This window comes from Sinocyclocheilus rhinocerous, unplaced genomic scaffold, assembly GCF_001515625.1.
Source record: "Sinocyclocheilus rhinocerous isolate Xijiao unplaced genomic scaffold, SAMN03320098_v1.1 scaffold1569, whole genome shotgun sequence".
NCBI lineage: Eukaryota > Metazoa > Chordata > Actinopteri > Cypriniformes > Cyprinidae > Sinocyclocheilus > Sinocyclocheilus rhinocerous.
Window position 1 is genome coordinate 420,250 of NW_015663506.1, and position 12,010 is coordinate 432,259.

At 40.1% G+C, this 12,010-nt stretch overlaps 1 protein-coding gene across 1 annotated transcript in view; it reads right to left on the minus strand.

Annotated features, from left to right (window-relative positions):
- LOC107728905 (striated muscle preferentially expressed protein kinase-like) overlaps window positions 1-12,010 on the minus strand; it is an 82,812-nt gene that overhangs the window by 2,836 nt on the left and 67,966 nt on the right. The window contains exons 29-40 of the mRNA XM_016539220.1: window positions 11,872-11,940; window positions 9,158-11,780; window positions 8,927-9,076; window positions 8,606-8,722; window positions 7,901-8,068; window positions 6,315-6,437; window positions 5,809-5,973; window positions 3,950-4,733; window positions 2,688-2,927; window positions 2,262-2,485; window positions 1,985-2,060; window positions 1,600-1,749 (exon numbers count right to left, since the gene is read on the minus strand). Coding sequence (XP_016394706.1) covers window positions 1,600-1,749; window positions 1,985-2,060; window positions 2,262-2,485; window positions 2,688-2,927; window positions 3,950-4,733; window positions 5,809-5,973; window positions 6,315-6,437; window positions 7,901-8,068; window positions 8,606-8,722; window positions 8,927-9,076; window positions 9,158-11,780; window positions 11,872-11,940 — 4,889 coding nt within the window. The remainder of the gene's footprint in view (window positions 1-1,599; window positions 1,750-1,984; window positions 2,061-2,261; window positions 2,486-2,687; window positions 2,928-3,949; window positions 4,734-5,808; window positions 5,974-6,314; window positions 6,438-7,900; window positions 8,069-8,605; window positions 8,723-8,926; window positions 9,077-9,157; window positions 11,781-11,871; window positions 11,941-12,010) is intronic.

The window sequence follows — 12,010 nt, forward strand, 5'->3', positions numbered from 1 at the left end:
GTCTGCACAGAGAGAGAGAGAGAGAGAGAGAGAGAGAGAGAGAGAGAGCGTGAGACCGAACGGCTGAACTGCAGAAGCCCTGTAATCATAAGTGAGGACGCGGCAGTACCTCCTTGTCGAAGTTGGCTTTGGTGAACTCCAGCGAGTTGAGGAGCGCATTGGTGGCGGCGAGCTTGACGTTGTTGCTGGGCTCCTCCTTCCTCATGCCCTGGATGATGGCCGTCAGGATCTGGTTGGCGTTGTCCTGAAGGTGCTCGGGGTCCTGACAAACCGTTTGCAGGGTAAATCAAACAGATGACATCAAACACACAGCAGGGAGTGAGTGTAGGCCAGTCGAGGTGAGTGGCTTTTTGAGTGGCTCAGTGCGATATGCGGTAATATCACCATATATATATATATATATATAAAATGTTTGTGAAGTGGCACAGCTTTTTAAATATCTGAAAGTACTACATTCTTAACATCAGTCAGTCAAGCATTATATTAAATTTTTAAAATGTATGCATTTAGCAGACGCTTTTATCCAAAGCGACTTACCTTTGCGCTGCTAACGCAATGCTCTACCACTGAGCCACAGGAACATATCATTATATATGATAATCAAGTATTATTTAATGATAGAACTACTTAAGTATTTAGAATTAAAACCATGTATGAATGCACATTAGTCATTTTAAATGAACTTGCTGCTTTTTTGGTCACTCAGTGTTTCTGTAAAAGAAATGGGGGAAAACTAACAATAATACTGATAAGATAATAATAATAATAATACTTAGAATTCTACAAATAAGAACAATATAAAACGCACTAAGGATTAACGAGCTGCTGGATTCATGAATATTAATCAGGTTGTGTGCATTCGCTCGAATTGATTTGCTGAAATTAAAACAAGGAGGATAATATTTGAGCACCAGCCAATGATATTGCCATTTGCGCATTAGTTCCGCCCACTACTGGAGAAACCCGGCAGTTCTTAAAAGCTGAAGAATTCCAAAGGAACGCTGTTATTTTGACAGGAAAATACAACAAAATATATCATTTACATGTAGCACGTCAATTCTGCATGGTATGTAAGACTCTCTCTCGCTCTGTCTCTTTCTTTGCGTGTGTGAGAATTAGCGACGGCGAGTCGTGCGCCTTCACACTAGAGCAGTGGTTCCCAATCCTGGTCCTGGAGAACCCCCAACACTGCACATTTTAGATGTCTCCCTATTCAAACACACCTGATTCAACTCATCGGCTCATTAGTGAAGACTCCAAGACCTGAAGTGGGTGGACCAGGATTGGGAACCACTGCACTAGAGTTTACGGTACGTCAAATACAGGTGCGCTGCGCATCCATTGAGATGAACTGAAAAATAGCACAGATTGCTTGACTGAGAGTGAAACTCTGAAGCACTCAGTCAGTGTGTTCGGCGAGTGAAAATATATCTGTGCTAAACTTGTACTTAGCCTCCAACTCACACACTGGCGAGTAAAATCTGAGAATGTATTAGCCAGTGGCTAATATTAGACATCATTTAGTCGCCCAGAGTGAAGATTTAGTCGCAATGTAGAGGGTTACCAGATGAATATTTCTTAAAGCACTGTTTTACTCACCAAGGGTAGCTGCACAGGATCTTCTTGAGGAACAGAGAGGCACTTTGGGACACATTTTGGTAGAGCTTACTGAGGTCAAACTTGGCTGCCTGAATTCTGGCCTCTGTCTCAGCAGGGTCATTCTCAGTAAACGGCAGTCTCCCGCTGAGCCTGAATGGTGTACGGCATGACAAAAGCTTCAAGTTACACACTAGAATAGTGTTCATGTCAAACATAATCACAGCCACTGACAGCTCACAAGCTCCAGAGAGCTTCTGGAATGCGAAGACAAAACGCAAGAGACAACACACAAATTGTAACAATACAAATGCTCCCACTGACATAAGACAACAGACAACAGACCCCATTTCCTTTCAAAGACAGAGCTGCAGTGGACAACACTCACATGATATACGTCAATACGCCAATGCTCCAGATATCAGCCGGTGGACCCACCACATCTCCTTTCAACATCTCAGGAGCTTTCAGTAATCAGCAGAGATTAAAACACATTGTGTAAGTGTGAAGAAATGTGCAATTACTTATAATAAATATATAACTAAAATATTAAATGAGAGGGAATGGTATGCCATAGGAATATCTCACAAAGAAATAAAATACAATGTTTTACCTAAAAAGCTCTGGGATTTATATGAAACAATATATTTAAAAAACTGTCTTACACATATAATCCAGTGTTCCAATGGGTGGGGAGAACTGCTTCAGGAACAGTGGATTGAAGGTCTGTGCACTACCAAAATCAATAATCTTAACAACATTCATGTACGTGACGATGATATTGTCTGGTTTGATATCCAGATGCAGGATTCTCCGGCTGTGCAGGTAGTCCAGACCCTGAAGTATCTGTACAATATATGCCACCACGTCATCCTCTGAGTATCGGAACCTAGAAAGAGAGATAAATGATAAGAACATCACAACCAGAGGTGTGTTTCATAAACTTCATGCTGGCAGAGAAACTTAAAATAATATTTAAAAATAATGTTTCATTATCATTTACCAAAAAAGATTATTTAATGAATGTTTTTTTTATTATTATTTCTAAAGGGATAGTTCACCCAAAAATGAAGTACTCAGCAGTCTCTGACCTGTCAATCAGACTATAGAGCAGCTCTTTCCCTGAGCAGCACTCGGAGATGAGCACTAGGTAGCGTGGGGTGACGTAGGCCTCATGCAGAGTCATGACCTTCTCGTGGTGGAGGGACTTCAGCATGTCGTACTCCTGTAACACGGCCTGCTTGCTCTCAGGCTCATACGGCACAATCTTGGCCATGTACAGGTTACCGGTGGCATTTTCCCGACACTCTCTGATCACACCAAAACGACCTCTGTGGTGAAGAAAATACAAGGGGATCAATGGCTGTCAAGTTCAGTATTATAGATTTATTTGTCTTATAATAATAAAGAAAAAAATATTGTTGTTATTTTGAAAATAACAGCTTGAAAAGTTAGCTTGAAAAGTGTTGATATTTCCTAAATAAATAAATAAATAAATATCACTTGATATTCTGTAATAAAGTCTAAAAACATTAATACATTTTTTAAATGTGGCTTAAGTGTCCAAAATAAGTGTATTTTTAAGGCCAAAGGCTACTGTATAAAAGAAGTAGTTAACTACTAAGTGTTTTCCACCCTTTGGTTTGTCTTATCTTGCTTAGCTTCCCAGGAAAGCCACTGGTAAAAAAACAAAAACAAAAACAAACAACAACAACAAAAACAAATAAATAAAAAATAAAATAAAACAACAAATAAAATAAATAACATTGTGTAAAAATAATCAAAGTAAAAAAAAGTGAATAAAGAAATAAGCAATCAAATAAATATACACAAATAAGTTTAAATAAATACAACTATAAAATAATAAAATAAAATATTAATGTCAATAAAAAATAAATAAATAAATAAATCTCAGTAAATAAAAGTACCAAAACAATAAATAAACAAAACAACAAAATAAATAACTTAACATAAATACAACTATAAAAAAAATACAATTTAAAAATAATTAAAAAAAATACGCATGACTACAAATAAAACAAAATATACATAAAAATGATAAAACAAACAAATAAATAAAATAAATATATAGGCATCATGAAAACATTTAACAAAATAAAACACTCTCAACAACTTGGAACAGTAATTACATCAAAAGCTGATTTACATTATGACATTGTTCTAGTAAAGTGTTTATCATGTTATGATATCATCTGGATTACTTACAGCTTCTTTTGTATTTGGTGTTGTTTTGATTTTATTATTTGATGTTGATTTGATAAACAGCCATAAATATGTTCTATTGTGACACTGGTATAAGGTACTATAAAAAAGATCAGTCACTGCACTTTACCTTGCTTTCTCATCCATGAATGTGTACGGTTTCTGTGGGACTCCCTGCCTTAGGGTCGAGTCTCCAGGTTTTCCTATAGGGGTCCTGCACCCTGTAGGAGTGATGCGTCCAGAAGGAGTGGCTCTTCCACTTGGAGTCATACGATTGGGTGTGCCAGTACCCTCCCCTATGGGACTCAGACTTGTAACTAACACCACCGGTGGTGACAGGGCAGGAGAAGGCATGTTTGGGGTGACTGGGGTCACATGTACTGTGGTGGTGGTCGGGACATACATGGGCACTGAGGAGATAGGCTTGCCGATAGCAGGTGGAGAGGAGACCAGAGGGGGCGGGGACACCGGAGGAGTTTGAGATGGAGGGGAGACCGCATTCACAGGGGTCTGAGGTTTGGGCAGAACGACGGGTGGTGAGGGTTTGGCAGGAGGAGGTTGAGCTGCAGGGGATGCTGGGGAGGGTTTGGCCATAGTGATGTTGAGAGTAGTCTTAGCTTTAGCTGGGGTAGGAGCACTAGGGGATGGAGTTCGGATATCAGGCACAGAACGATGACTCGGGGGAAGGGCGGCAGGGGAACGTGTCGTAGCTGATGCAGGTGCAGCAGGAGGAGACACAGGCTTTACCGGCTGGACTGTAGAGGGCGCTGAAGTCGCCGGTGGTGCTGCAGCCTGTTTAACGGCAGCAGGCTTCATTGCAGGTAGAGTCATGGTGGATGTTACCACTGAAGGCGCAGGAGCCGGAGCTGATGAAAGCGTTTTGACAACAGCTGTTCCACTGGACTTTTGGGGTGCTGTTGAAAAGACTTTGAATTTGAAAAACGAAGATGCATAGATGCATAAGATCCGTTCAAAATGATATTACACTACTGTTAAAAAGTTTGAAGTGGGTACTAACGTTTTGAATATTTTTGAATGAAGTCTCATAAGCTTGCGAAGGTGGCATTTATTTGATCAAAAATACAGTAAAAACAGTAATATTATGAAATATTATCATTTAAGGCAGTGGTCTCAAACTCAGTTCCTGGAGGGCCACAGCTCTGCAGAGTTTAGCTCCAAATCACACCTGCTTGGAAGTTTCTAGTAATCCTCTAGTAATCTTGATTAGCTGGATCAGGTGTGTTTGATTAGGGTTGGAGCTAAACTGCAGAGCGGTGGCCCTCCAGGAATTGAGTTTGAGACCAATGATTTAAAGTAACAATTTTCAGTTACACTTTATTTTAAGGTGTCCTTGTTACAGTGTAATAACACATTTAAGTACTGAGTAATATTAATTAACCACATGTACTTACTATATGGTTAGGGTTAATATTAGGTTTGGCTTAGGGTTACTTGCATGTAATTATGCATAATATATTGTTATTATAATAGCAAGTACATGTAACGTGTAACAAGGACACCTTAAAATAAAGTGTTACCCAATTTTCTATTTTAATATTTTTTTAAATGTAAGCTGAATTTTAAGCAGCCGCTACTCCAGTCTTCAGTGTCACATGATCCTTCAGAAATCATTCTAATATGCTGTTGTTACTGTCACTTTTGATCAATTTAATGTGCCCCTGCTGAATAAAAAAAAACAAATAACTGACCCCAAATTTTTTTAACAGTATTATATTATATTATTAGATTAAATATATTCATAATATATAATACAGAATTTTGGATCAAATTCACTGTCATTTGGTAGTTTTGTGACATGCCATTTGTCTTCAAAGAACATGAAAAAGGTAAAAGAAACTATGACCAAAAATGCTTTAAATATCGGTACACCTGCAGCAAAAATGAACATGGCTTTGTTTAGTAAATTATTGGCTGCCAACAGCGTAAAATTGTTGAGAACCACTGATGTAGGTAAAAACATTTGTGCACCTGTTGAGTCCAGGACGATTTTTTCAGACAGATTGCTGTAAGGTCCCTGACCAGCCTTGTTCACACAGGCCACTCTGAACCTGTATGCAGCACCAGTTGGAAGGTCCGTGACATTGTAGTAACAGTCAGCCACACCTGTGGCTACTATGAGCCAGTTAATCTCACCTAGGAAAATAAATATTACATTGTTACATGTAAAGAATAAGAATTGGTTGCAACACCCATCTTTTCCAAAAGAGGGCAGTAGAGCTGAAAAAATAATAACTGTCTTTCCTCTACATTCTCCTCCACATTTTTTTTTTTACATTTGAACAAAACATGTAGTAAGAAAATCTAGGCAATTTAGGAAAATCAAGATATTACAGTATTACCATTATAAAACATAAAATTTTTGCTTTTAAAATCAAATTGGAACAGAGCTGACAATCTTTTCAACAATATACTTTAAGAATCTCACTTTAAATAGTCAGTCAAAGTAAGATAAATAATGAATGCTGTTCACTAACCCTCTGTCTTCCTCTCCAGAGAGTAGGTGCATGGTGCCGTGGTGTCTGAGGGTCTCCATACCACCAGAGCGGTGTTTTTATATTTCTGAGGCACCTCAGGAGTCCCAGGACTATTAGGCAGACCTACAAAATAATATTTAGTGTTTACTACTAGAAATTGTCTTGGTTGATATGTCTTTCGAAAAACTGGTCAAAAGATTAGGGTAAATAAATGTTATTTATTTATTTAGCAGTCACATATTAAACTTATCAAAAGAGACAGTAAAGAAATTTAGAAAGTTACAAAAAAAAAACTATTTTAAATACATGATGTATAATAAAATATATATGATAATGTTTCTTAAATGCCAACTCAGCATATTAGAATGATTTCTGAAGGATCATGTGACACTGTAAACTGGAGTAATGGCAGCTGAAAATTCAGTTTTGCCAATCACACAATCACAAGAATAAAGTACACTTTAAAACATACTCAAATACAAAACAGTTTTTTCTTTAATTGTAACAATGTTCCACAATGTTACTGTTTTACTGTATTATTATTATTCAAAAACATGGAAAAAATCTTACCATCCCCAAAACTTTTGAAAGGCAAGTGTGTTACCGAAATTATTTAGCTGAACATAAACAGAAAACTTCATATTTGCTATAGAAAGTCACATGCTTTTCCACATTTTTGCAATTTACACATTTTTCCTTGACCATGGAAACTTTGCAGGTTAAGGGATATTATAATATCCACATTTCCGACATTAATGTAAGAAAGAAAGAAAGAAAAGAAAGAATAAACAAAACAAAACTGTCTCAGGTAGGGCAACTACGTACATAATATTCGCACCTCTGCTAGCAAGTCACCTTTCCGTATTAATCAGCTTTGTGAACCACAAAAAGGAGAGAATAATTTATGGCCTGCTGTTCTAGGAGAAAATAGCTTTGCACAATGATAAGCAGTGCATTAGCCTGCTCACCATGTTAGAAAGCCAATGGCATTTCTGTTCTCAAGGCTAAAAGAGTTCCTTCCTGAGTCTTGCTGTGATGAGTTATGCACTAACTCTTAAAAAATAAATTTAACTGTTCTTTCACTGTGTCCCACTTTCATCTCTGTTCTAGCCTTTACTTTTCTGAAAAATTCTGGATGACTGCATTGTAGCTCTTCTCTTCTTATTTTGTCCTTAAGGGGTTTTAACAATGACAGCGCTTCTCTGCAACAAAATGATGAGATCACATTCGTTTTCAATGAGAGATTTCATTCATTTTCAGCGACACATCAAGTTTGAGAGAAGTGATGCGTAAAATCGGATGCACAACCATGTCAGAAATTGTCAGCATTCTTGACTAGTGTATTGATGATAATTCTTTTTCATGAAATGATCTATTATGCATTGCTGCAATTTATACATAAACACTTTCCCCAGCAGAATATTTCATTGCTGTGGATAATATCTGAAAGTCTTCAAAGTCTAAATTTTCCTTCTGTTTTGTTTTCTCAATCTATTTTTCATTTACCCATCTATTCTCCTTCCTAACCAGCCAGACTTTTACTTCCTCATTAGCTTTCTTTCTGATTATTCTTGTCTTAAACTTACGAGCAAGGGACACAACGCATGAGCTGGTGACAGAGGCCAGTGCGTTTGAAGCCACACATTCATAAAGCCCTGCATCCTTCTTGGTGGTCTTCATAATCATCAGCAGCTGTCTCCCGTCAGGGCAGGATATCATGTTCATCCTTGGGTCTATCTCAAGTGGCTTCTTATCTGAGAATACACAAAGTTGAAAAGCAAAACTGTTAGTTGGGAACTTCAACTTTTTCCAAAATCATAATCTCAAATCCACAACCTGGTGTGCTCTAATGTTAATGTTGACATTTTAGACTTTGACTTTGGTGTTGTTACTTTGAGGTGACATTTACTTGAAAAGACTGAAAAGAGATCCTTCTATATATAGCCAAAAAATAAATAGGTTTGTTTGTGTCCGCACAATTGCTATTAATTCATCTAGAATTTATGGTTTAGTGCAGCACAGATACTTTTAAAGAACAATATACCAATAAATATATGCGTTTAATCATTTTTTTAACTCTCAAAGTACTCCGTATTGGCTGAGACGGTATAATGTGAAAGAACTCATTTCTACAGATACAACATGAAGCCAATATAGGGAGATAATACACTTACAATTACTGCAAAGTTATTTTATATTCAGTATATTCAGTTAAGGATATTGCACTCAATTTAGGTCAGATTATATTATCTTTAGTCCCATAGAAGCTTATATTACAGTTTGAATCAGACCTTTCATCCATGAGATGCGTGGGTGAGGACTGCCAGCAGGGAGGCAGCTGAGAGTAACGGGATCTCCCTCCAAGAGAACGTGGTCCCTTAGTTTGATATGGAACACAGGAGGGAAGTCTAATTGTTGAGAGAATCAGTGAAAAGATTAGTGAGACAGGCACTATAATTTATCTCCCACAGCTGTGCCCAAGCAAGTCCATATGCATAATTGATTCATTGATGATACATGTAAATCTTTATAACAAGACCGGATGTAATCAAATAGGTGTCTCCTTTTGTGCACAAGTTACTGTGAAATGCATAAAATGAGATGTGCAATACCAGATGTTAGACGCGTGTACTGGCGAGAGCGGAGAGAGCCATTCTCCCTGGCAATGGAAGCTGGGATGTCTGGTTGGGAAACCGTCTTGTCTCTTTTTCCCCTCGTCAATCCCCAGCGGTCCCATCGTGATCTATGCTCAATTTCTGCACCTGGAAAAAAATGACGACCTTTTAACAACAAGAAGGAATGATCAAATTAAGAGCATTAACCAAAAAAAAAAATGTGCGTACTTTTAACAGCTGATTCTGGTTGGATGCTTGACATGGAATCGAGTGATTCTGATGACGTCCCTTTCCCTGATTGGGCAGCCAGTTGGTTCTGTGGGACACCCATCCTCTTCAGACTGCCACCTTCTGAGGTGGAACGACGCAGTTTTGTGAATATAGGTGTCCTCTTCTCCATCTTGCTTTCATTATCGTCTTTCCTGTCCTCAGAGTGGCTCCTAATCCTTGTGGATAGGCTTGCCATGGTACTGCCGATCTTCTTGCGCATGGCAAGGATAGGTGACTCTGAGGGTGCTTTGGACTCAGGCTCTGGGGGAGGCTCAGGACCTCCATCCAACCTCACCATCTCAATCTCTTTCTTTTCTTGGGATCCCCTCCGTCCCAGTGCCCAGGACAGACGACGCCTGGGTGCTGAAGCTTCCTCTTCTTTGAGCTTCTCTTCCTGCCTCTCTACTGATGGGGTTCTTTTCAAGCGCATTGAGAGTCTCCTCATGAACCCAGGGTCCTTCTCCGCCTCACGAAGATCCTGAACTGACTTGGACTTCTCCTCCAACCGCCTTGGAACAAATTCTAAGGGTGCACCAATTGGCCCTGGGCGATACATTTCTTCTGCAGTTTCTGGAGCAACGGTGGAAGGCTTTTCTTCAGTCTTCTGGAATGAGAAGCGTTTAAGACTACGAGTTAGAGAGGACTCACGCTTCTTGAAGCGAGCTTCAAAGACCTCCTCAGATGCAAGGTCCTGAATGTTGCTTCCAGTAGACGGCTCTCGCTCAAGGGAGGCACGAGTGGGAGTCTTAGGAGGACTTGGCTCTTTAGGAGGATGTTCTGTTGAGGCAACCCGAGAAAAGACTGCAGGATGTTCAGTGGTTTGGCGAAGGTCTGGTTTGGATGAAGAAGTTGACAAAAGGGTTGGTTCAGAAATGTGTCTGGAAATGGGTGCATAGACTGGAACTGATGGTGGGCTGGTTGTTGGTGTAGGTGTAGGCACAGGAACAGGATCAGGTTGGCTAGATGCATAGACTGATGGTACCATGATGGTCTGCATGATACTAGCATATGCAGACACTCTACCATCTGGGAGCACTGTATGTGCAGGGAGTAATGGAGTCACATAGGATGAGACGACACTCTGGGGGCTGGGAGCTGGGGCAGCTGTTGGGGTCACCGTGATTGAGCTGGTGGTAATGGTGACCTCTGGAGACTTTGGTGATGCCTTTACATCATCCTCAACTTCTTTAACCTCAATCTCTGGAGCAGGAGGCTCCACTTCTTTCTCTGGTTCTTTATCCTCTCTTTCTTCCTCTTCCTCAATTGTTTCCTCTACTATGGGGGTCTTCAGCTTAATTTCATCCACTTTTTGAGACTTTTCACTTGGCTCCTCTAACTTGCTCTGGACCTTCTCTTGTGCATCAGTCTCCCAAGATTTCTGATCTACACTTCTGGATTCATCTGCATTAGTTTTTGGCACAACAATGACTCCTTCGGATTTATTGTCCTTGTAGACAGCTGACTCTTTTTCCTCAATTTTCTCTTTCTCACGTCTCTCTGGTTCTGGCATATTAATTTTTGGGGTGATGGGGCGAGAATCCTTGACTGGCTCTGTGAGAGCAGACATAGAAACAGCTTCCTGCAGTCGTCTCTCTTCTATTTGTGCCAGTGGGATCTCTAGAGGTGCTCCCATCCGTCGGTGCAGGGGCATGGGCTCTGAATCACCCTGGCTGAAGGAAGCACTCTTGCGGAGTATCTTGGTCTTTGGGATATCCTCTCTAGGAGACTCGCTGGATGCCGCTCTAACAAGAGGAGGGTTACCAAGGCGAGACCCCCGCACATAGCGCTTCTCATCCCCCATGCCTAATGTCTCCAGCAATGGGCCTCGTAATCCGCTCATCTTGTTGTCTACAGAGCCACCCCTGAGAAGTCTCTGCCTCATAAGTTCCAATTTCAGGGCATAGTCTTCCTGGCTCAGCTTTGCAGCTCCTGGACTTGGGCTTCTCCTTGGAAGCTCCATAGATACTGACTTTTGTAGAATTCTACTTCCATCGGTAGAGCTTTCTTCTGTGCCCTCCTCTGGTTTGATGTGGAGCTGTAGGGCACTGTCAGCCGAGCTCCCTCTGCGCAACTCTCCTCTGCGACGTGCTCCCTCTGGCTCATCTGACTCCATGCTTGAACCTCTGCGCATTGGTCTCTTTGCGTGTTCTGCTCTTTTGGCCAATTCTGCTGGTTCTTCATCAGATGAGCCTTTTTCATCATCTTGTGTTGACCTCTTCCTGGCTCTACCCCTAGCAGCTGCATCTCCACCCTCTTTCTCTGACATCTCCACTTCCATGGGCTCTGACTTCTGATGGCTTGAAGCAGGCCTCTCAGCATTTCCATTCGGTCTACCTGTCATTTCATCATCCCCTACAATTTCAGTCAGTGACATTCTAGAACCTGAGAATTCCATGTTTATGGGCATTGGGATAAAAGGCAGCTCATCAATGTCTTCATTCGAATCTGAAGATGATGATGGTGGTGGTGAGCCTTGTTTCAGATGTCGTGGAACAGCAATGGAAATGTGGCTGGAGAAGTCATCCAGTAACTCTGGTATAGACCTCATCATCATCTTAGATTTATAGCTGATAAGGGATCGCTAAAAGAGATATGTGAGCATTGTTACAATGACATACTAAAATAATCTATAATGTATTAAGCACTGAACAAAATCATTAAAATTATCTTACCTGCCATTTTCTTCTGGACATAAACTTTTTGAGGGACTCTGTGCTGATGCTCTTACCCTTATTCAGGGTCTAAAAGAATGAAATATGTATTTTAACAATCATGGTAAATAACTTTTTCCATTAAATACTTTGATCTAAA